General features: G+C 43.1%; 1 protein-coding gene across 6 annotated transcripts in view; it reads right to left on the bottom strand.

Annotated features, from left to right (window-relative positions):
• GABRA3 (gamma-aminobutyric acid type A receptor subunit alpha3) overlaps nt 1-25,892 on the bottom strand; it is a 521,426-nt gene that overhangs the window by 207,863 nt on the left and 287,671 nt on the right. For 3 of the 6 annotated variants that reach the window (XM_060183138.1, XM_007530458.3, XM_016191453.2), the window contains exon 5: nt 7,730-7,797. In XM_060183138.1, the coding sequence (XP_060039121.1) occupies nt 7,730-7,797 (68 nt within the window). Of the gene's footprint in view, nt 1-7,729; nt 7,798-8,121; nt 8,268-8,405; nt 8,518-8,869; nt 9,078-25,892 lie in introns of those variants that run through there. The other 3 variants (XM_060183140.1, XM_060183139.1, XM_060183141.1) reach the window with 3 other exon arrangements.

Below are 25,892 nucleotides of genomic sequence, written 5' to 3'. Positions count from 1 at the left end.
GCATAAGGATCCCGGTTCGAACCCCGGCTCCCCACCTGCAGGAGGATCGCTTCACGGGTGGTGAAGCAGGTCTGCAGGTGTCTATCTTTCTCTCCTCCTCTCTGTCTTCCCCTCCTCTCTCCATTTCTCTATGTCCTATCCAAAAATGACAACAACAATAATAACTATAACAATAAAACAACAAGGGCAACAAAAGGGAATAAATAAATAAAATAAATTTAAAAAAAGGGACTACAGATTGAAAGATTAGAAATAAAACTAACTATTCACAGTTTATATGGTAGTATACATAAAACAATCCAGGAGAATTCTGCAGAAAACACCTGAAAATTGTTAAGCAATATAGTAAGGTGACAGGCCACAAAATTAGCACAAACACCAGGAGAGAATTCCTCTCTGCATTCTTTAAACCGGAAGACCACATGCAGAGGTCAATCCTATTCACAATAGCAGCAAAAACTATCAGGTGCCTAGGAGGAACATGACAAATGAAGTAAAAGTCTTGTACACTGAAAATTGTGAGTCAATACTAAAGGAAAAAGGAAGACACGTCTAGAAAAGAAAAGATATTCCATGTTTCTGGATTAGAATACTTGGTGTTGTTACTCAGAACCAATGTACAAATCTAATGCAATCCTATCTAGGTCCCAACGGATTTTTACAAAGGGATATAAGAAAAGCTAGAAAAGTTTATGAGGAACTGGGAAAGAGCCAGATTTGCCAACAAAATCCTGAGAAAAGAAAGATAAAAATGTATGTCTCATGATTCCTCAACACTCACTTAGTTTGGGAACAAAAGTAAATACACAGACCAGTGGAGTGGAACTGAGAGCCCAGAAATAAGCCCCTACATACACAACAAATAATTTTTGACAAGGTGGCCCAAAACAAATGAAAAAAATAAAGTGTAGGGCATGGGATATAGTATAGGGTTATGCAAATAGATTTTCATGAGGCTCCCAGGTTTAACCTCCTACACCACCATAAGCCAGAGATGAAAAGTACTCTGGAAAAAAAAAAGAAAGTAAAAGGAAAGTGTTTTCACCAAATAGCACTGCAAAGATTGGGTTGAAATGTTCATAAGAATGGAAGTGGGCCACCACATTCCACCATGCAAAAATGGACCAAAATCTTGGATTTTTAGACCAGATACCATCAAACACCTTGAAGAAAACATTGGCAGAATATTCTATAATGTTTGCTTCAGAAATATCTTTCAAAATTCCAGATCAATATCAAGGAAAGGAAAGACAAAAAGAAGCTAATTAGGATTATATCAAACTGAAAATCTTCTGCAGAGCAAAAGGAATCATCACAGAAACAAAAAGGCAGCCCACTGAGAGATCTTTACATGTCACACATCAGAAAAAGAGTTAACCAGAATACATATATAGAACTCACTAAATCCAGCAACAAAAAAACAAACAACTACATCAAAAATGGGGAGAAAACATGGAGCTGGGTGGTGGCACACCCAGTTAAGCACACATCACACCAGGTGCAAAGACCCAGGTTCCAGTCCCTAGTCCCCATCTGCAATGGGAATGCTTCATGAGCAAAGAAGCAGAACTACAGGTGTCTATCTTTCTTTCCCCCTCTTTAACTCCTCTCTCCTTTCTATTTCTTTCAGTCCTACTGAATAAAAATAGCAAGAAAGAAAGTAAGGAAGGAATGGAGGAAAGAAAGAAAGAAAAAAGAAAGAAAGAAAGAAAGAAAGAAAAGAAAAGAAAAGAAAAATGGTCACAGGGAGCAGTGGATTCATACTGCAGGCACCAAGCCCAGAGATAACCCTGGTGGCAAAAAAAAAAAAATGGAGATAGAGGACAGACCCAGGATGGCGACTTGGATGCAGCTTCTGGCATGAGCTCTGACAATAATTGCTGGAAAGGGTAGGATACCAAACCGTCAGCAAGATGGTGAATAAGGGGTCCTAAGTGTGACACCAAGGAATTGACTATAGCTCAAGTTGGGTTAGAAAACAGAGAAAAAAGGAAGGAAAGTTTTTGATTATTTCTGAAGTGCAACCCTCTCCCCCACACATAACCAGACCCCTGGGGGGGTAGGGGGTGAAGAGCTGCTACTAGCAGGCTCCCCGCTGAGCTTTTTTCTTTACCAAGATTCCTAGCTCACCAGGGGTGTGATTCCAATCCTTCTTCCTTTCTGATTCCCTTTGGTCTTTTTTTTTTTTTTCTTTCTTTCTAAGTGGTTCAAGCTCAATTGGAATGACAAAAGACTAACTGGAGGTTGTTTTTTTTTTTTCTTTTTTGAAAATTGGCTGTCGTTGCTGAGGCTGCCTGCCCCAATCAGGAGCCCTCCAAGCTGCAGACTGACTGTTAGGGTTTTTTACTGTGTTCTATTTTATTATTACTATTATATATACACATCTCCCTCTCTCCCCCTCCTTCAGGTTGACCAAAATTAACTTTTACTGTATTTTCCATTCCTAGGTGACTGGGTGTCCTATCCATTGTGAGAGGAACTTGTTTCACTATACCTACTCTATCATCCACTCTCCCCCTTCTCCCTCCTCCTAGCTAATTAAAAAAAATCCTTTCACTGCTCTTGTTTTGGGTTTTTTTCTTTTCTTTCTTTTTTTTTCTCATTCTTGTCTTCTTTCCTTCCTTACTCCTTCTGCTTTCTGAATTCACTGATACTCGTTTGTGAAATATTTTGGGGAAGAATCTGACTCAGAGTGGACTCTGTTTGTGTCTCTTCTCTACTTTCCTTTCTACTCTTGCTACCCCTAGAATTTACAGTGAACAGCAGATTTGCATAATTGTCTATTCTTGCTATCCCTTTTTTCCTTTCTCTTTCTTTTCCATTTGGATTTGGTTGCTATTTTTCTTGGACTGGAGACATTATCTGGCTAACTGTTATTGGTTAAACTGCTTCAATCCTTGCTTCAATTACTATTGCAATTTCTGAGGGTGGTGGCTGCATTTGTCATAAAGGTATTTAGTGTAGCGTGGCTTGTACTCAAAAAACAACAACTGAAGAACAGAACAGAAAAATAAAAAAGTCAATAAAAAATTGTTAAACAAAGAGCAAATAAAACTGCTCCTACAATGAGTGAAGACAGGAGTCCAGAAGAAACTACAAATCAGTCAGAAGTAACCACAGATAAGAAAAGTATGCAAGCAACAGTAAACTAAATAATCACAGAATGAAGACAACTATGGAGGAAAGGGATAACAGAATTAGGGAAACAACAGATGAGACCCACAGGGAAAATACTGGCTACCTCAAGGTAATTAGAGAACTGAAAGCTGAAATAGCTGAAGTAAAACAACAATTAGCAGAACAAGATAATACCATAACTGAACTGAAGAAAGAAGCTGAGGGAAGGGACAAAGACTAACAGAAGCAGAAAACAAAATTAGCCAGACAGACGATGAGCTAAAGAAAAATAAAGACAGAGGTAAAAGATCTCAAAAAGAGATTGAGAAACACTGAAAACAACAACAGAGACATATGGGATGATCTCAAAAGAAGTAGCATTCATATAATTGACCTGCCAGAGGAAGAAAGAGAGGAAAGGGAAAAAAACATTCTAGAGGAAATAACAGAAGAAAAATTCCCAGACCTGAACAACAGAAAGGACATTAAGATTCAAGAGGCCCAGAGAGTCCCAAACAGGATCAATCCAGAACTGAAGACACCAAGACACATCATAGTTACAATGAAAAGAAGTAAGGATAAAGAAAATATACTAAAGGCTGAAAGACAAAAACAAAAAGTCACATACAGGGGAAAATCCATAAGACAATCAGCAGACTTTTCCACTCAAACTCTAAAAGCCAGAATAGAATAGCAAGGTATCTATCGAGCCCTGACTGAAAAAGGGTTTCAGCCAAGGATAATATATCCTGCTAGACTTTCATTCAAACTAGATGGAGGGACCCAAACCTTCTCAGACAAACAACAGCTAAAGGAGGCAACCATCACCAAACCTGCCCTGAAAGAGGTTCTAAAAGACCACTTATAAGCAAGAAGAACACTATAGTACTTGCAACATATTAGAGCAAATAAAGAATTGCTGGATAATGGTACTATAATACAATAAATCCATAATATCAATAAATGTCAATGGCTTAAACTCACCCATCAAAAGGCACAGAGTGGGAGGATGGATCAGAAAACATAAGCCAACCATATACTTCTTGTAAGGATCCCATCTGAACCAACAAGATTAACACAGACTTAAAGTGAAAGGATGGAAAACTATCATATAGGCTAATGGACCACAAAAAAAGGACAGGAACAGCCATTATCCTCTCTGACACAATAGATTTTAAACTAAATAAAGTAATAAAAGATAGACAAGGCCATTACATAATGATTAGAGGATCAATCAGCCAAGAAGACTTAACAATTATTAACATGTATTCACTCAATGAGGTACTATCGAAATACATCAAGCACCTACTGAAGGAACTACAAAAATACATCAATAGTAATACTATAATAGTGAGAGACCTTAACACCCCACTCTCACATTTAGATCAACAAAGCAGAGAATCAACAAAGAAACAAGAGAATTAAATGAAGAGATGGACAGACTAGACCTCCTGGACATTTTCATAGTTCTTCACTCCACAAAACTGGAATACACATTCTTTTCAAATCCACACAACACATACTTAAGGATAGACCACATGTAAGGTCACAAAGACAGCATCAACAAACTCAAGAGCATTGAAATCAACCCACATGTCTTCTCAGACCACAGTGGAGTAAAGCTAACATTTAACAACAGAAAATTACTAAAAGACACAGAATTTGGAAACTAAACAACATACTGCTTAAGAACCACTGGGTCAGAGAGACACTCAAGCAAGAAATTCAAATGTTCCTGGAAATAAATGAAAATGAAGACAAAAGCTATCAAAATATTTTGGGCACAGCTAAAGCAGTATTGAAAGGGAAACTCATAGCCATATAATCACATATTAAAGAACAAGAAGAAGCTCAAGTAAACTACCTTACTGCACACCTTATGGACTTAGACTATGAGGAACAAAGGAACCCTAAAACAACCAGAAGGACAGAAATCACTAAAATTAGAGCAGAAATAACATCAAAAATAAGAGAACCATACAAAAGTTCAATGAAGCCAAATGTTGGTTCTTTGGAAGATTAAACAAAATTGACAAACCCCTAGCCAGACTCACTAAAAAAAAAAAGGGAGAACACTCAAATTAATAGGATTGTAAACGACAGAGTAGATATCACAACTGACAGCAAAGCAATCCAGAAAATCATGCAAAACTTCTATGAAGAACTATACGCCACCAAGCTAGAGAATCTGGAAGAAATGGAAGAATTCCTAGAAACATATGCCCTTCCAAAACTGAACCACGAAGAACTACAAAACCCAAATGCACCAATTAGAGACAAAGAAATCGAAACAGACACATGAGAAAGTGGTCCAAATCACTGCTTATCAGAAAAATGTAAATAGAGACAGCAATGAGATACCACTTTACACTTGGAAAAGACAGAAACAACTGGTGTGGATGTAAATTGGCCCAAACCCTGTGAGAAGCTGTCCGGAGAACTCTTACAACCCCAAATGCTATAAATGAATCTACCGTATGACCCAGCAATTTCTCTCCTGAAGATTTATCCAAAGGAAAAAAAAAATATATATATATATATATGTATATGATCTGTGCACAGCTATTTTCATAGCAACACGACTTCTCATAGCCCAAATCTGTAACCCTGGGTTCAAAGAAATACTACTAAGCTGGTAGTCAGGTGGTAGCGCAGCAGGTTAAGTGCAGGTGGTACAAAGTGCAAGGACTGGTGTAAGGATCCCGGTTTGAGCCCCAGGTTCCCCACATGCAGGGGAGTCGCTTCACAAGTGGTGAAGCAGGTCTGCAGGTGTCTGTCTTTCTCTTCCCTCTCTGTCTTCCTCTGCTCTCTCCATTTCTCTCTGCCCTATCCAACAATGATGACATTAATAACAACAACAGTAATAACTACAACAATAAAAAACTACAAGGGCAACAACAGGGAAGAAATAAAGAAATATAAAAAAGAAATAATACTAAGCTGTTAAAATTTATGTCCTTAAACTCATCTCGGAAGGATATTAGAATAATTATGTTAAGTGAAATAAGCCAGAGGGAAAAGGACAAATGTCACAGAATCTTGCTCATAGGTGAAAGTTAAGCAGCAAGGGCTGAAAGGGAGAATACAATGTCAGACCTAAATCGAGTGTGGTGGATTTCAGCTTAGCAAAGGACTCTGGGAGAGGAGCAGGCAAAGCAGGGAAGAGCAGGCACTGAGGGCTCAGTGCACAATGGTACAGAATGATATCAGACAGGAGTGGGAGTGGTAATAGAGATACCTAGCAAGGGCAGATAAGAAATTATATTCAAATGTCAACAATAATTCTGACTGAGTAGTGCAGAAGCTGCAGAGGGTATGGGTAGTGCTAGTACAGTGTTCAAAGAGCTATCATAGTTTACCCCATTCTGTATAAAAAAGGGAAATATGTCGTCCTTGAAATATATTCAGGATTAAAAGTTCTTTTTTTGCCTGGGAGTTAAGAACACAGCTAACTAATTTCTACTTATTCTCCCAAGTAGGAGATGGTAATAAAGGTCTTGGGGTCCTTGCTTCAAAGTGTTGTTAAGAGCAGGTCACTTGCCATCAAGAACCCCTGAATCTGGGCCAACTGCATTAGTCTAATCAAGTAGACCAGAGGGGAAAAAAACTTTTAAACCTCATGGAAGTGTTTTCCAACTGCAGAGGCCGTAGCTGTTCTGCCTGGTGACAGGATTGAAGTGCAGCTAAAAATAACCTTGCATTTATTTGCCGGAAGTCTGTCCTCCCTCCCTGTCAGGAAAGCACTGTGCTACTGCTTCTGCTTCATGGTGAAAGGTGAAAATAGACAAGGCAGTGGAACATGGAACCTCAAAAGGGCTAGAGAGTCTGGATTCTTTGGAAAGGTACCAAGCTTCATAAGCATAGGTCTCTGAGTGAATGCATTCATTCGTGGAGCTCTTTGTGTTCCATCTGACTTTCATCTGCTGCTCATCCATTTCTCTAAGTGCACTGTGGCTACTAGAGCAGGGGTGTGAATGAATGAGTGTAAAGGAACTTCTGCTGCTCTCTTAGAATTGACCACTAGTTCCGAGGGCAGGGGGGGATTCTTTTCCAGGATGAACGCGTCATCTCCAAAGTCCTGCGAGCTCACTGAACGTCAAAGGCTTCTCCCTCCCCAGTCCACTCCACTCCCAAGCCAAGCCCATAATGAAGAGCTGTGCCCCTCAGAACTGCATGTACCATATTGGGGAGACAGCATAATGGTTCTGCAAAGACTTCCATGCCTGAGGCATGAAAGGTCCCAGGTTCAATTCCCCAGCACCACCAGCCAGAGCTGATCGGTACTCTGGACTCTATCTGTCCCTCTCACTCATTAAAACAGAAAGCATATAGATGAAAGAAGTACATGAGGAATTGTCCCCAACTGCTAACCTCCCCTTTACTCCGGCCTTAAAAACAGCACCTTTTGTGCTAATAGACAGACTTGATCATAATCCTGTCTTGTCTCATTTCTCTCTTGCGTCTCTTGTCCCCATTCCCTCTCCCTTGTCCTCACTCCCTCTCCTAGGTTTACCCACATTGAAGGTCCCGCGGGACGGGACACCAGCCCAACCCTTCAGCTCCTGGGTCGTCTCCCATCTTTTTCTGTGTCCCTGGCAGAGACAACACTTACCATGTCTGTGTCAGACACAGGGCCAAAGCTGGTCACGTAGATGTCAGTCTTCACCTCTGTCACTGCATCTGAACCAAAGGAAGCAGAAAAGCAGTGTTACAAACTCCTGGTGCCTTAACCCAGGCAACCTCAGCAATGCTCCCCAGAAAGGACCCGACACCATCACAGGAACCCCTTTCTGCCACACCCATTGCCTATTACTGAGAAGGCCAGCAGAAGCCCCAAGAACTAGGATTCCTGGGGCATCCAGAATGCTTGAGGGTCCCACGTGCTGGGCTTCCCAAGCTGGTCATTGCAAATGCAAGGGACAGCCACCTTATGTGGTCGACCTGGAACCACCAACCACAGGAAAGAGCCCGTGGCCCAGATGGGTGGCATCAATGCAGATCAACCTCAGTGTGCAGGTCCGAGAATAGCCCCCTGGAAAGTGAAGTCACTCTACAGCTCCAGTTGTCACAGTCTCTGTTTTCATCCAGTCACACTTCTAGTTGAGATAAACATGGGGACTCCATGACCCCACACTTCCTAGTACCACCCTTAGGCTTAGCCCTCCCCCCACAACCCCATTCAGGCACTGAGGGCAATCGAGACCACTGTTTTTCTATAAACAGTCCATTTGCAGAGGAGATGTGAAGATCATTTACTAATAATCAACACTGTAGTCTCCAAAACACACAATTGACTCCCAGGCGTAATCCACAAATGACATGTCTTCAGAAGCAGAGCTGAGTTTTAAGTAGTTTCGGCTGTCCTCTAAGGCGCACGCCTCCCTCAGTGTGTTTTCTGTGCTTTAGGGAAAGAGGCAAAGCTTCAGAAGCCAAAATGTGTCTCCCGGAAAGCATCTCCCTAACCCTAACCCGACCCTCCACCCAGTCCCCCATGTGCGGCACGCCAACCACCAGCCCCCGCACCAGCCTCCTGACACAAAACTGACCATCACCCACCAGCTGCGAGCTGCCCTAACAGAGACAACACCAGCCCCGCCCCCCCACACCCCCGCAGAACTGCAACCCTCTGAGGCAACCCACTGCATCACCACCACTTACCCGTGGCACGCGGAGCTTCCGGTCACCTGCCCCTGACACACGCCCCCCTCCAACTGCCAGCCTGCCCTCCCTGAAAATCTCTGGCTACACACACCCGCCCAACACAAAGCACGGCCGACTGCCCCACTAGCCAACCACCGCTGGCCCCTGTCCGCCAGTCGCACAGCTGCCCCAGCTGGCCTCCAACACGCCAGCTCTATCTAGCACAAAGCACACCAGCTCAACACCAGCTGCACAGAAACTCACCTGTGGGCACTTCACCCACCACACACCTGCCTCCCTAACCCAACTGCCTGCCCCGCCCTCGCCGGGAGCCCCGCCCCCGCCGGGAGCCCCGCCCTCGCCGGGAGCCCCGCCCTCGCCGGGAGCCCCGCCCTCGCCGGGAGCCCCGCCCTCGCCGGGAGCCCCGCCCCCGCCGGGAGCCCCGCCCTCGCCGGGAGCCCCGCCCTCGCCGGGAGCCCCGCCCTCACCAGGTGTCCCTCCCTCGCTGAAAACCCCACCCTCACTGGGAGGCCCAGCCTCGCCAGGGCCCAACTGGTCCCCAGCCCATAGCATGTCTGACCCTCTGGCCCCCCCACACTGCACTCACTCCACACCTGCTCCACGCCAATCAGCCCAGAGATGGTCCCCCCCTCCCGAGTCCGCCTGCCCTAGCAGGGACCCCAGTGGTCCACCACCCACTCGACTGCAACCACAGCTGACACCCTGCCCAATGTCGGCACCCCACAAGCACAACCTGCCCACCAACACCTCTCTGGCCCTGGCTGGCAGCATACCACCCCAAAATCTGCCACCCCCAACCTCCCTTGATCCCTGCCGTCCCCCCACCCCGCCAAAGGATCTCCCACCAGAGAGCCACAAGGACTTCTGGAGGCAGTGCCATCGGCCGCTCTATGCGGCACACACTGGGCTGGGTCAGACCTGGTGGGTTCTCACTAGAAGCTGTTGCCACAGCAAGCAAGACCTTCTACTGGCATAAGCACCAGGCATACCATGGCAACACACAGTGGTGCGCCCCTCCACTGATGCACACAGCACCCAGAAGACAAAAGCTGCTTCTTCGGTTGGCCGCCAGAGCTCGCCAGCTCTCTGCACACTGCTGCTCTCTCCTACACACACACCCCTCATCCGTGTCCTCTACCTCTCCCTCTTCCCCAAGCCTGACCCCACATGCCCCTCTGTAACCTCTGCACAACAGTTTCTGCCCCACCCCTTTCTCCCCTATTGAGATCTCAACTTATGTTGTTTTCGACCGGCTGGCTTCACGGGCGGGTGACAGACGACCAGGGACTCATGGTTGAACTGTACGCAGTATCTCTTTATTCATGCAGGACGCAGCGCAATCTGTACCAAGCTAAGCTAAAACTAAAACTAAAACTCACAATGTTGTCTTTATATATACTTGCCAAGTAGGGTGTGAACAGGATGTGACATAGAGAGGGTGGAGAGAAAAGTGACTGGTGAAAATCAGAGTGTGACAAGGAGAGGGGGCGGAGCAAAAACATATCATGAACCAGTGGGGATTGAACCAATGCCCTGCAGTGGATATGTAAATAGAATACAGTAGTTATGTAAATAGAATACAGTGTTAAGCAGGGGGTATTAAACTAATGAAACAGAAGGGGTTTTTGGAAGCATACCAACAAACTTAGACTTTTCTTCCTATTGAAATAAAATGTCCCCCAACTCCGCAACAGACAGGTGGGTCTGCTGTCCCTGCATTTTGGCAAACCTAGGGGACTAAGAGTGTCACCAATCAGGTTAAATCTTTTCATTTCACAGAATGTAGCCAACAAAATTGTGTCTTTCATGTTGTATTCACTTGCACCTTGGTGGCCTGGATTGGGCATAGAATGTAACCAATCCACCCCATCTTTGGTCTTACATGACTCATAATGTGACCAATCTGTTCACACATTACCCTTGTACCTGAGCACACCTGATTGGTGCACTTTGTAACCAATCAAAATGTACCTTTTCTTAAACCAGACTATAACCAGTCAATGCATGCCCCGCCCAGAAGTGGTTTACCAAATCATGTGGACAGTCTAGCATGGCAGGAGTCCACTAGATTCCACTGGCATAAAATAAAGTCTCTGTATGCCCTCCATGTGTTCTGGGTCTCAGACTCGTCCTTTGGTTCTGCTGCACCCTAGAGCTGAAACACCTTGGGGCTGTAACACTTTTGAGCTGTACCTCAGATATTTCCGTAACACTATCTATCTGCAGGCCCAGCCTTCCCAGACCCCAAGGGAGATGGGAGCTCTGGCCAGGTGGCTGGTGTCAGGCAGGCTTGCCCCTAGGCCTCAGTGAGGCACCAATTAGTGGGGAACTCACCAGCTGGTTCCAATGTGCTTTCTCTGTGTGGGATCTGAAAGGGAAGACATGAGCCAGCCAGCACACCATCACTGTACGATAGTGGGTCTTTTGCCCTACAACAGACACGTTTTCTAGAGTGACTTAAACAGATTCCCGAAAAACAACCAATCCTATCCTCTGAGAAGAGCACTGGATGCAAGCTATGAAGTCTGTATCCTGCCCTTTTGAGACATAGGGCTGAAGCAGCAAACAAGAATAGAAAACCAAATATTCAGGAAAGGAGGAACTCTATTTACACCTGTAGGCTTGGTGTCAGACCTCTGCACAGCAAACAGGGAGTTCAGAAAGAGATTACGGAGCACCTGGCTCTTACAGTTACACATCTTTGCATACCTTCCTGTATGAGCCAGTGGCCTTCCCTTTGTCCCTATTTAGCCTGTCCTTTCTTTAACTATTTCAAGGACCAGACAGAAGCAGGTAACCACAGTCAAACTGGGATGTTGGTCTGCTCTGCCTGTTGACTCCCTCTCTGACTGGCCTGCCAGCTCTATGCTCCCAGTTCCAATATGATAACCCACTTCTCCCAGATTCGTATCTGATTGAATTATTGTTGATATCATTGCAGCTTCACTAATCTGGGCTTACTTCTTGACAGAGATGTGGGAGGGGGAGACACTACAGTCTAAAGTTTCATTTTAGTGGGGGCCAGGTTCAAATCTGGGCCATGCCCAAGACAAAAGAGACATATATCCAGTGAGCTATCTTACTGGACTAAGTGCGAATTTTTTTACGACAATTTAAGATAAGCTTTGCAGTGGCTGTTTGCCTCGTGTCTTTAACAACTAAAGACAAAGGGCATGTCAGAACAGAGACCCACACTACTTATTCATCTCACTGCAGGCTATGGAAGATTCTGTAGGCCTTCCTGAGGACTATCTTCCTCAAAAAAGTAAGGCTTTCAGGGCTGGGCACAATGTAGAAGCTTAGATCAGTGAGAACCTGACAGAAACAGCCATGGTGGCCGCGCAAACTGTTTATCCAGGATACATGGGTAGAAAGGAGGTGCCCATTTGTCTCGGTGTGTGAGCCACCCAGGGAGTGGAAAACAGTGACCTATGGACAGGCCCTCCCCCGTCTTAGCACTGGAGCGTTGTGTACCATGTTAATGGCCTTTCCACTGGCCTGTGACAGTCCTTAGAGGCTGAGTGACTGTAAGTGCTCTGCGACCCACTGCTCCCATAACATTAATCAAAGACAAGTCTTCTGAGGACTCAGAACAGGTACCTTGAGCGAGTAGAATTACAGGAGTCTGTGTCAGGGGGCCTGTGTTCTGAAATCAACATGCACTCATCCTCCACCCCCTCAAGCAGCCACAGACTGGGCAGAGCTGACTAACTTTACAAAGTATTGCTGCTATGCCATCTAGTGTCAGGTACCTGGAATTCTCAGCCACACCTTAAATGCCAGACAAGAGAGGACCACCCTCCATCTCTGCTAATGCTCCATCACAAAGGCACTAAAGACTAAAAGTCACTGGTGTACCCTCTAAAGCTTTTTGCAGGGCCATTATGCTGTCTACCCCAGCACATACACCTATACTTCCCTCTGGACCAGCACCATCAGCCACGACCTCACCACTGCCCTCTCCTCAGGGTCACTGCACAGAAAGCACAAACAACTGATGCACATTTCCACAATGATTCAAACCTGTCTCCCACCCCTTCAGGATAGTCCTCCATCCCCACCATTCCCTCAACTTTCGCTTACACCTATCATTTCTCAGCTAATGCAGTAGTTGCCCCAGAAGGTCATGGGGAAAATGAACAAACAAACAGATGAGGACTTCAAGAGATTGCAGTGCAAATCTGAGAGGCAATGCGGCCACAAGCTTTTTCACATTGAAACAGACCTTCCTCTCTGCAAGCCTCATCTCCTGACCTACAGTATAAAGGGTTTCGAATGAGCCCTAAAGGCCATGCCACAGAAAGACTCTAAAGGTCAGGAGAGAGCTCTACTGGTTGGGTGTATCCTGGAAAGAGATTTAATGTCCTCTATGGACATGAGGGAAGGTGAGAGGAGGTATTATAGGTATTCTTTTTATTTCCTCTCTTTTTTATTATATATTTTTTATTTATAAAATGGAAAGATTGAAAAGAACTTAGGGTAAGAGGGATATATCTCCAGACAATTCCCACCACCAGAACTCTGTAACCCCTCCCCTCCCATGATAGCTTCCCTATTCTTTATCCTTCTGGGAGTAGGGACCCAGGATTACTGGGGGGTGCAGAAGGTGGGAGTTCTGGTCCCGGACCTGCTTCCCTGCTGAACATGGGCATGGGTAGGTGGATCCATACTCCCAGCCTATTTCTCTCTTTCCCTAGTGGGGTAGGGGTCTGGGGAGGTGGGGCTCCAAGACAGGATGCATGGTATACAACTGGTGGTACATGTTACTCATTTAACAGAAAATTTCTCAAATTTGTGATAAATGTTCTCACCCCAGCCTAGGTCATCCTGTCCCGTCATGCACCAGGACCTGAAAGCCTCCTCCTCAGAGTCCTTTGCTAGGGTGCAATACATCAACTCCAACCTAAGTTCTGCTGTGGTTTTTCCCTCCTGTTCTTATTTTTCAACTTCTGTCTATGAGTGGGGCCATCCCGTATTCATCCTTCTCTTTCTAGCTTATCTCACTTCATATGACTCCTTTAAGCTCCATCCAAAATGATGCCAAGAAGGAAAATTCATCATTGTTTTATTTCTCTATTGGGAAATTAATGTTTTACATTCAACAGTAAATACAATAGTTGTACATACATAACATTTCCCAGTTTTCCATATAACAATACAACCCCCACCAGGTCCTCTGTCATCTTTTTGGACCTGTACTCTCCTCACGACCCACCCCAGAGTCTTTTACTTTGATGCAGCATGCCTATTCCCGTTCAGGTTCTACTTGTGTTTTCTCTTCTGGACTTGTTTTTTCAACTTCTGCCTGAGAGTGAGAACATCCTACATTCATCCTTCAGTTTCTTATTTCACTTAACATGAATTTTTCAAGGTCCATCCAAAATTGGCTGAAAATGGTGAAGTCACCATTTTTGATAGTTGAGTAGTATTCCATTGGGTGTATAGACCACAACTTGCTCAGCCACTCATCTGTGGTTGGACAACTGGGTTTCTTCCAGGTTTTGGCTATTACAATTGTGCTGCTAAAAAAATATGTGTACACAGATCTTTTTGGATGGATCTTTGTGTTGGGTTTCTTAGGATATATACCCATGAGAGAAACTGCAGGATCATAGGATAGGTCCATTTCTAGCCTTCTGAGAGTTCTACAGATTGTTCTCCACAAAGGTTGGACCAATTGGCATCCCACCGCAGTGTAAGAGGGTTCTTTGGTCCCCACAATCTCTCCAGCATTTGCTGCTGCTACCTTTTCTGATGTATGACATTTCCACAGGAGTGAAGCAGTATCTCATTGTTGTATTTATTTGCATTTCTCTGACAATCAAAGACCTGGAGCATTTTTTCATGTGTTTCTCAGCCTTTTGGATCGCTTCTGTGGTGAATATTCTGTCCATGATCCCCCCCCCCATTTTTGGACGGGATTATTTGTTTTCTTGTGGTTGAGTTTGGCAAGATCTTTATATATTTTGGTTATTAGCCTCTTGTCTGATGTATGGCATGTAGAGATCTTCTCCCATTCTGTGAGGGGTCTCTTGGTTTGGGTGGTGGGTTTTTTTTTTGTTGTGCAGAGCTTTTTAATTTGTTGTAGTTCCACAGGTTTATGCTTGCCTTAGTCTTCTTTGTAACTGAATTCCTTTCATTGAAGATGTCTTATAAATGTATGCGGAAAGGAGTTCTGCCAATATTTTCCTCTAAGTATCTGGTAGTCTCTGGTCTAACATCCAAGTTCTTTATCTACTTGGAATTTACCTTTGTATTTGGTGAAATATAGTGGTTCAGTTTCATTCTTCTGCATGTTTCAACCCGTTTTTTCCAACACCATTTGTTGAAGAGACTCTGCTTTCCCCATTTAATAGTCTGGGCACTTTTATCAAAGATTAGATGTCCATAGGTGTGGGGGCTTATTTCTGGGCTCTCAATTCTATTTCACTGGTCATTGTGTCTATTCCTGTTCCAGTACCAAGCAGCGTTGATGACAATGGCCCTTATAGTACAATTTGAGATCTGGTAGTGGGATGCCTCCAGTTCTGTTCTTTCTTCTCAAGATTGTTTTGGCAATTCTAGGTCTTTTCTGGTTCCAGATAAACATTTGTAGCATTTGTTCTATTCTCCTAAAATATGTGTTTGGGATCTTGATGAGGATAGCATTAAATTTGTATGTGGCTCTGGGTAGTATATTCATTTTGATGATGTTAATTCTTCCAACCCATGAACAGGAAATATCTTTCCACTTCTTTGTGTCTTTTTCAATTTCCTTGAGTAGTGACTCATAATTTTCAGTACACAAGTCTTTCACTTCTTTGGCTAGGTTTACTCCTAGATATTTTATTGTTTGTGTTGCTATAGTAAAAGAAATTGATTTTTGGATTTCAACTTCTTTTAAACTTACTGTTTGCATAGAGGAATGCCACTGACTTTTGAATGTTAATTTTGTAGCCTGAAACCTTACTGTATTGCCTGATGATTTCCAAAAGCTTCTTGCTGGATTCCTTAGGTTTTTCTATGTATACTATCATGCCATCTGAAAATAAGGAGAGTTGGATTTCTTCTCTTCCAATCTGTATGCCTTTAATTCCTTCCTTCTGCCTGATTGCTATGGTAAGAACTTCCAATGCTATGCTGAATAGTAATGGTGATAGTAGGCAGCCCTGTCTAGTACCTGATCTGAGGGGAAATGCTTCCAGTTTTTCACCATTGAGTATGATATTGGCTGTAGGTTTGCTACATACATACATATTTCACTATCACAAGGAATTTTCCATCTATTCCCATTTTTGTGGTGTTTTGATCATAAAGGGATGTTGTATTTTGTCAAAGGCTTTCTCTTCATTGACTGATATGACCATGTGGTTTTTGGTCTTGGTTTTATTGATGTGGTGGATCACGTTGATTGATTTACACATATTAAACCAACATTGTATCCCTGGGATAAACCCCACTTGGTCATGATGAACTATCTTTTTAATATACTGCAGTATCCAGTTGGCTAGAATTTTGTTCAATATTTTAGCATCTATGTTCATCAGCGATATTGGTCTGTAGTTTTCTTTTTTGGTTGTGTCCCTGTCTGCTTGTGGTATCAAAATGATGTTGGCTTCATAGAAGCTGGAAGGGAGTATTCCAGTGTCTTCAATCTTGTGGAAGACTTTTAAAAGTAGAGGTATTAGTTCTTTGAAGGTTTTGTAGAATTCATTTGTAAAACCATCTGGTCCAGGACTTTTATTCTTGGGAAGGTTTTTGATAACTATTTCAATTTCATTAGCTATGATGAGCCTGTTTATGTTACCTAGTTCCTCTTTATTTAATTTTGTATGTTTGTAGGTATCTAGGACATCGTCCATTTCTTCCAGGTTCTCTAGCTTGGTGGCATATAGTTGGTCATAGAAGTCTCACATGATATGCTGAATTTCTGCAGTGTTTGTTGTGACATCTCCTCTTTATGATTTTCATTTATTTGGGTCTTCTCCCTTTTTTGTTTTGTGAGTCTAGCTACTAAAGGTTTGTCGATTTTGTACACTCTTTTGAAGAACCAACATTTATTTTTGTTGATCTTCTGTATGATTTTCTTATTTTCATTTTTTTAAAAGATTTTATTTATTTATTCATGAGAAATGATAGGAAAGAAAGAACCAGACATAACTCTGGTACATGTGCTGCCAGGGATTGAACACAGGACCTCATGCTTGAGAGTCAAAGTATTATCCACTGCACCACCTCCCGGACCATGGTTTTCTTATTATCATGGTTATTTATTTCTGCCCTAACTTTAGATATTTCTGTCCTTCTGGTTGCTTTAGGGTTCCTTTGTTCCTCTTCTTCTAGGTCTTTAAGATGTGCAATCAGGCTGCTTATTTGTGCTTTTTCTTGTTTCCTAATCTGTGCTTGTATGGCTATGAACTTCCCTCTCAGTACTGCCTTAGTGTGTACCAAATATTTTGATAGCTTGTGTCTTCATTTTCACTGAACTCTAGAAACATTTTGATGTCTTTATTTCCTCTTTGAGCCAGTAGTTGTTAAGCAGTGTACTCTTGAGCTACATTTTGGGACTATTACTAATCTTTTGTTGATTATTAAGTGCTAGTTTAATTCCACTGTGGTCTGAGAAGATGCTTGGGATGATGTCAACACTCTTGAATTTGCTGACTCTTGAATTTGCTGATGATTAGGCTTTGTGGCCTAACATATGGTCTGTCCTTGAGAATGACCACGTGGACTTGAGTAAAGTGTGTATTCCAGTTTCTTGGCATGAATGACTCTGAAAATATCCAATAGTTCTAGTTTATCTATTTATTGGGTAGTATTTCCTGATCCATCTTCCTACTCTGTGCCTTTTACTAGGTGAATTCAGGCCATTGCCATTTATTGATAACAAAGACTGAAGAAATTTTAATGCCATTCTTGTAGAGTTTTAGAGTGTTCTGATATATGGCCTATTTATGGTGGTCTGACTTTTATAGGAGACCTTTCAGAACTTCTTTCAGGGCAGGCTTGGTGATAGTTGATTCTTTCAACTGTTGCTTCTCTGAGAAGGTTCTGATGCTTCCATCTAGTCTGAATGACAGTTTAGCAGGATACAGCAGTCTTGGTTGAAAGCCTTTCTCATTGAGCACTCGACAGATTTCTTGCCATTCTCTTCTGGCCTATAGTGTACGGGTTTTCCTCTGTAGATGACTCTTTCTTTTTCTCTTGCAGCCTTCAGGATCCTTTCTTTATCCTAATAACCTTCCATTCTAAATACGATGTGTCGTGCTACTTTAAATCTGGGTTAATTCTGTTTGGGACCCTCTGGGCTTCTGGAACCTTTATGTCTTTGATGTTGTCTAGACTAGAGAATTCTCAGCTATTATGTGCTGAAGAATGCTTTCTTCCCCTCCCTCTCTTTCTTCCTCTGGTAAGCCAATAATATGTATATTATTTCTTTTGAAGTCATCCCATAGGTCTCTGTTGTTGTTTTCAGAATCTCTTAATCTCTGTGAGATCTCCTTTTTTAGTTGTCTCTAATTTGTCTTCGATCTTGCTAATTCTGTCTTCACCCTCATTTATTCTATTCTCTCTCCCTTCCATTGTTTTCTGGAGTTCGTCTATTTTTTTTACCGTTTTCTAATGCTGTTTTAGCCTGTTCAAGTAGTTGTGTTCTTACCTCAGCTACTTCAACTTTCGGGTCTCTAATTACCTTGAGATAATTAGTGTTTTCTTCCACAGACTCATTTGTTGTTTCTGCATTTCTGATGACAATTCTTTCAAATTCTTTACTCACTCCTATTATTACTTCCTTAACTAGTGTTTGGATGTTGACCTTATTATTTTGTGCTTCAACCTTTGGGGGGCTTTTAGCTGGACTCTTGTCCTAGTTAATTTCTCCAATATTTCTTCTTGTTGGCTTAACCATTTTGTATAGTATGTTATGATGTCCCTCTCTCAGTACTTTTCAAATTACTGATCACTCTTACCTGGACTGACTTGTGTCTAAGTAAGGTAATTAAAGGGCTCACAGTTGTGGAATTTGACAGTTGTTTCAATAATAGTTTAATCCCTGAGTTGGAGCTCAGTGGCTTAAAAGCCTCTTTTGTTCTTCTTCCCTGTAGGATATGGCAACCTGAGGGCTTTTAAACTATAAGTAGGCTTCTTAGCTTAATCACTGACTACTGACCAAGAGATAAAGCAGGGTGGGTCAGAGATAATCCAGTGGTTATGCAAAGAGACTCTCACATCCCCACCGTGCTATGCTACCAAGGTATAGATCTTCTCCTGAGTTTCCTGGTTAGTTCTCTGTCCCCTGGTGTTAGCACAGGGCCTCCCTGCCTCTCCTCCGGATTCTGAGGGCAGTAGCAATGGAGACTCACAGTTGTATTTGGTGAGTCTTAGTGGAGTCCTCTCCTCCCTTTAGCCGTCTTTTTGTTGGTGAAACAGACTGGAGGTGGTATCTCAGCTGGTCAACTGCTGGACTGTTACCAGCCACTTAATCTCTCCCTAGGCTCCTCTCTCTCCATGAGCCACACGTGTTTGCCCTCACCGGTGATTTGGTGGGTTCCTGAAGTTGTTCTAGTCCTGTCTTGTTGTGGTCCCAGGTGGTCTCCTTTGGTATTCCTAGTTGACCCGGGTGAGGAGAGAAGAGACACACAGCTGCTGCTGCTCCGTAGCCCTACCTCCCGAAGTCCCTGACTTCATCATTCTTAACTGAACCTCAGACCTTGAAGCCTCAGCCAGAAGAGTCTTTTGCATGAACATTATGCTGTCTCTCCAGCATAATGTAGTAGTAGTTAATTGTGTATATCTAGCCATTCTTTGAAGCAAAGTGAGTGAAAGAAACAGTCTTCTTGTCCCAGTGTTTGTGTGTATTGAAGCAACCGAGCTAGACCAGTATTATTTGCTTTTCCCTCTCTCTCTGCCTCCAGGGTTATCGCTGGGGCTCGATGCCTACACTACGAATCCACTGCTCCTGGAGGTGTTTTTTTCCCCCCATTTTTGTTGTCCTTGTTATCGTTATTGTTGTTATTGCTGTTGTTGGATAAGACAGAGAGAAATCAAGAGAGGAAAAGAGGGAGGAAAGAAAGATAAGACACCTGTAGACCTGCATCACCACTTGTGAAGCGATCCCCCTGCAGGTGGGGACCCAGGGGCTCGAACTGGGATCCTTACACCAAGCCTTGTGCTTCATGCCATGTGCACTTAACTTGCTGCACTACCGCCCAGCCCCCATGATTTGCTTTTCTACCTGCCCTGTTTTTGTGGGAGCTCTGGGCAGTGCCTCAAGGACCACTGACCTTGGTAGTTTAGAACATCCTGCCTCATTACCTTGCAGGAAGAGTGGAATGTTTCAATGCCACCAGAACCAAAAACAGACCTGTCTGATCCTCATAACCAGTTCAACTTGTGTATTTTGAAGCTGTTTCACTACTGCAGTAATTGTGAGTCACTTCTTCATGATCTGAGAAGCAGCTGGGTTCAGGTTCTAATGCTGGGGGCTGTGTTTCTGAAGATTCAGCCTCTGAGCCGAGCCATACCTTGGCTGTCAGAGCAGGGTGCCATACTCAAATCTCTAAAGGACAACCCCAGCTCTCCACACTTCACCCTCCAAGTCTGTATTCATGGAGACACATTTACACACACACACACACACACACACACACACACACACACACACACACCCTGCTACCTTACTATCACCTGCAGCTCTCTGGGCACTGTTTACACCTTCGTTGTTTCTTCCAAAGAGATTTCAGTCACTTCTTTGAAACAACTCTTATCTTTTTCTGATGTCTTTTCTGCTTTTTCACTCGTTCTTGTCTGGAGCAGAGGGGTTATACTGAGATGCAACCCATCCTGTGTCCCCTTGAATGGAAATCCTAGATGCTTCTTAAGGAAACCAATTTCAGAGCTTCTCCTGACCTCTTCTGATTTACTGTGGTCTTAGAATCATTATGATGCTGAACATCAGAATTCCAAGAACATCACCTGCCTATTATGCAGGTAAGGAGAGTAAGGCATGATCTGACTAAACAGCAGGACTAGCCTCACCCTCTAGAATCCTGTACAGCTGGCCCTTCCACTTATTCAATTTAAATTTATGCACACAACTCATGGACCCTGGAGAAACAGTTTCTCCCCCCCAACTTCCTGCTGATTGGGGCTGGAGTCTGTGCCTCTGGCAGAGAGAGAACATCATGTAGAGAGCCTGTAACTGAAGTTTTGGTTGTCACTCGGGCACCACTTACACTTCTCACTCTGATTTTGTGACAGTGTCCCCCAGTGAAATCCCACCGGCTCCCGAGATTGTAGTCTATTTGCAGTGATGGCCTCTGAACCCCCAGCCGAGCTGTTCTGATGTTTTTATTACTTCCACACCTGTTACTGACATTTCCCTCTATGTGGGAGGCCAGTTCCACAGACTTGCCCTTTTTCTCTGGAGCTAGATGTCCTCGTCACAAGAAGAGATGTCACTGCAAAGGTCTGAGGGCAAAGATATTCTTGGAAGGTGTTTCAACAGACCTATATTAAAAGTTGCTGGGAGCAGGCAGCAAGCAACTTTTCTTGAGAAAAGTTAAAAATACCGTTTTAGTCTTTTCTTCCCATGGGCTGAAAGCCTAGATATGAATCTTGCTTCTTCTTTGCTTTGCCCCAAATGTGTTTGTTTCTTCTTTTTGTCATTCTATGCATCACTTCTGTTCTCCTTTGGTGCTTCTAACTCCAGGACACCAAATATCCATCACGTGTTACTCTATTCTCCATTCTGTTCTGTCCTCTCCTCTCCCCTCCCCTCCCCGCCCCTCCCTCCCTGTCCCCCTCCCCCTCCCTGCTCTCTGGTCCTTGCACAGGGTTTCACTGCTGCCAACTGACTGTCTCATCCACCTAGAGACACAGGGCAAGGAAAATAGTTCACTTGAATAGTGTGGCTCTTTGCATTGTGCAAGAACCAGGTTTGAGTCCAGCCCCTCCACAGTGAAGGGGCTGGTTTCTTCCTCTCTGAGAGAAAGACACTAGAGTACCGAGGTTCCCCCCGCCCCAAGTGCCACAGCACCTCCCACGCGATGTTGGGGCTCAACCTGCACTGCACACAGGAACAGGAGACTGGATATTTGACTCACAATGCTTTGAAGATTCCTGAAAATATCTCCTGTAACTTCCCCCCACAGACTCAATGAAATCTCTACAATAGAGCCCAGTATGTGAACCCCTTCTCCAAGATATCTTGAAGATGTTTCCAGGTTAAGTTTCTCCCAGGACCCAACCCCTCAGTTTATTTATTTAATAAACTCAGCTAAAACTGAAGTTTCCCTGTTTTCAGTTCATACAACTAAAGGGGCAGGAAGAGACTGATTGAATGTTAAGCTGCCGGTGTTAGAACTATGACTGCAACTGTGAAGCTTTCAACTGTAGTCCAAGACCCTTCTCCTCACTCATATGGCTACCTCATCTCTTGATTCCTCTCAAGAAGGAATTTACCCTTTGGTTTTAATATAAATCTAATGTCCAATTAGTCTATGTGTAGACTCTCCTGTTTTCTATGAAGAGTTAAGGGCTCATAAACCAAGTTTCGACAGGGTATTCCCTCTGCCACAAGCCTTCTACAGGCCCGTCATCTTGGCCATTACCATGCGTACTCATGTCTGACCCCTGAAAGGAGGGCAGGACAAGGAGCCAGAGAAGTCGGGAGGAAATGGAGCTCAAATGGAGATGGAATCACAAAATTGAAGATAACAGCACCTCAGACACATGGACAGTTTTTCACAAAAGGATTTTCAAAAATCCGACGATGTCTGGGAGCAAAAGAACTAGACTCACATTTCCAGACTGTGAAATGGTCAACACCATTGAGGGAGCACATTCCATAACTTAGACAATCACTGTTTGAGTGTGTATGCCAGGAAACAGAGCTGCACACTGTGGTGGAGGACTTAAATATCATATAAATTAAATAGAAATTTTAAGGAGAGTCATAAAGGTTACATATAAACACTATAGCAAATTATATTTTCAGAAATGTAAGTACAATATACATAACGACTGAAGATTAGCAGTCAGGGAAATATTATAGCTCAGTTAGTAGGGAAAATGGACTTACATGCTTGAGGCTCCCAGTTCAAGCCCCTGCACGTCGTCATGTGTTGAAATCATGTTCTAGTTTCCTTATCTTAAATGCAATAAATTTTTTTTTAAAAAAGCTTTTAAAATCCAAACAAACCAATAGTGCATGAGGGAAGGAGATGAACTCTTTAATGGTGGATGAGAAAAATGAGCTACTATGTATTTTGAAGAGATGTCTATCTGTACTTCAAAAAGGAAAGTCTTGTAAACCAACAATACCTCTATGGAATTTTTCTCAGTTTCACATTTTGATAAAACTCCTCTCATCAATTTTTTCCTATAGTTGATCACACTTATGGTGTCACAGCAAAGAGGTCTAACTCATAACTGGAAAGATTTTCTCATATTTTCTTCAACAAGCTTGATACCTTTGGGCTTCATGTTGAAGTCAGTTTAAGCATTTAGAGTTATGTTAGTATACCATTCAGTGTATGACTAGAAGTTTTTGTTTGCATAAGGATTTCCTATTGTTTCAGCATTTTTTGTTGAAGACTATTTTTGATTGGGGCCAGTCAGTGGCGCACTTGGTTAAGTGCACATATTACTAACCACAAGGACCTGGGTAAAAATCCCTGCTCCCCACCTGCAGGGGGTCTGCTTCAGGAGTGGTGAAGTAGGTCTGCAGGTGTCTATCTTTATCTCCCTCTCTGTTTATCCCCTCTCAATCTCTCTCTATCCTATCTAATAGAAATTAAAAAGAGGGCGGGGGGAGGAGAAAAATGGCTGCAGGGAGCAGTGGATTCAACGTGCTGGCACTGAGCTCCAGCAATAACACTGGGGACAACTGAAAAGGAAAAAGAAAAAAAAAAAAGACTATATTCTAGTAACTAACTTTTTCTTCCTTAGACAAATGGGGCTGAGAAAACTGAACAGCCACATGTAGGAATTTGAAACTAGACCACCACTTAACAACACACACTACAAAATTCAAAATAAATCAAATACCTAGATACTGGACCAGAAACTCTAAGATATACAGAAGTGCAACACTGCAGGATCTCCTCAAAGATGTACTTTAAGACTCAATCCCATGAGCTCAGGAAATAAAAACAAGAAACTAAAGAGCTTCTACACATTGAAAGCAAATCACACAAGGATAAGCATGCAACACAGTAAACGGAAAAAGATGTTTGCATGCCGTACATCTGGCAAGCAACTAACAGAGAATAAGTATACAGAAATGGCATAGCTCTACAACAGAAATCAAAATCATCCAATAAAAAAATTGGGCCAAAGAACTAAAGAGCCAGCTTTCTAAATACAAGATCCACATGGTAAAAAGACACAGGATGAAGTAATTCATTTGACTTATCATTAAAGAAAAGCAAATTAAAACTACACTGAGATTCCATCTCATACCTGAGAGAATGGCTGACATCAACAAAACAAGAAATGACAGGTGTTGGTGAGGTTGTGGAGAAAAAGGGGCTCTGCTCCACTACTGGAGAGAATGCAAACTGGTGCAGCCCCTTTGGAAGGCTAAACGGAGAGTTTCAAAATAACAATGGCATTGCCTTTTAATCGATCAATGCCACTCTTAGGCGTTTATTCAAAAGAAAGAGAAACACTAATTCAAAGGGATATATGAACCCCTATGTTGGTAGTTGCATCATTCACAATAGCCAGAGTGGAAGCAGCCTAAACGCCCACCATCAGATGACTGGCTAAAGACATTATGGTATATACACTCCATGGAATACTACTCTGCAATTAAAAAGATGATGTTGTATCCTTTGGGACAAAATGAATGGAACTGGAGGTGATTATGCTTAGCAAAATAAAGAGATGAACAACAACTATGGGGTGGTTTCACTCATATGTGGAAACTAGAGATCTTATTCACATAAACTTTCTTTTTTTAATATTTATTTTATTTATTCCCTTTTGTTGCCCTTGTTGTTGTTTTCTGTTGTTGTTGTAGTTATTATTGTTGTCATTATTGTTGTTGGCTAGGACAGAGAGAAATGGAGAGAGGAGGGGAAGACAGAGAGGGGGAGAGAAAGCTAGACACCTGCAGACCTGCTTCACCGCTTGTGAAGCGACTCCCCTGCAGGTGGGGAGCCAGGGCTTGAACCGGTGTCCTTACGCTGGTCCTTGTGCTTTGCGCCACCTACGCTTAACCCGCTGCGCTACAGCCCGACTCCCCACATAAGCTTTCAAACAAACAAACACAGAAGTGAGCAAACTGATTCTAAGACTTGTGAGAACTCTGGTGGTTATCTTTGGGAGGTGAGAGGGTGGGGATACAGAACTCTGGGGGTAGGTGAGGTGTGAGACTAGACCCTGTCATCTTACAGTCTTGCCAACCACTATTAATCACATATAAAAAATAGGGAAGAAATCACTTTTTTTCTTAGAAAACAAAATAAATAAAAATTCATCCTTATGCTAATAAAAACATTCTGGCAGTCAGGAAAACATCTTTAAGAGCAAGCAATGGTTTCCACCATTGACCTGGAAACCACATCATTCATCCAAGAGAGTCACAATTTAAGCCTGCAATGGGGTCAGGTGGCAGCATAGCAGGTTAAATGCACATGGCGCAAAGAGCAAGGACTGGCACAAGGATCCCAGTTCGAGCCCCCTGCTCCCTAACTTCAGGGAGGTTGCTTCACAATTGGTGAGGCAGGTCTGCAGATATCAATCTTTTCTCTCCCCCTCTGTCTTCCTCTCCTCTCTCAATTTCTCTGTTTTATCCAACAATAACAATAATAACAATAACAACAACAAAAACAAGGGCAACAAAACCGGGAGAAAAAATGGCCTCCAGGAGCAGTGGATTCATCATGCAGGCACCGAGCCCCAGTGATAACCCTGGAGGCAAAAAAAAAAAAAAAAGACTACAATACGCTCCATTTGCCCTAGACAACTTGCACATCTACTAATACTTGCTGCCTTTTTATGGGTTTTGTAAATTTTGTTGAGTCCAAACCGATGAGGAAGCCAACAAGATGAGTGGGGCTGACCCTCCAAGGAACAGCTAATTAATGAAGAGGAAAAGCACTCAGGGACAAGGGAGGGAACATAAT

The sequence above is a fragment of the Erinaceus europaeus genome, chromosome X, assembly GCF_950295315.1.
Source record: "Erinaceus europaeus chromosome X, mEriEur2.1, whole genome shotgun sequence".
Classification (NCBI taxonomy): domain Eukaryota; kingdom Metazoa; phylum Chordata; class Mammalia; order Eulipotyphla; family Erinaceidae; genus Erinaceus; species Erinaceus europaeus.
The sequence above is the reverse complement of the archived record's forward strand: the minus strand, read 5'-3'. Positions and strand labels throughout refer to the sequence as shown.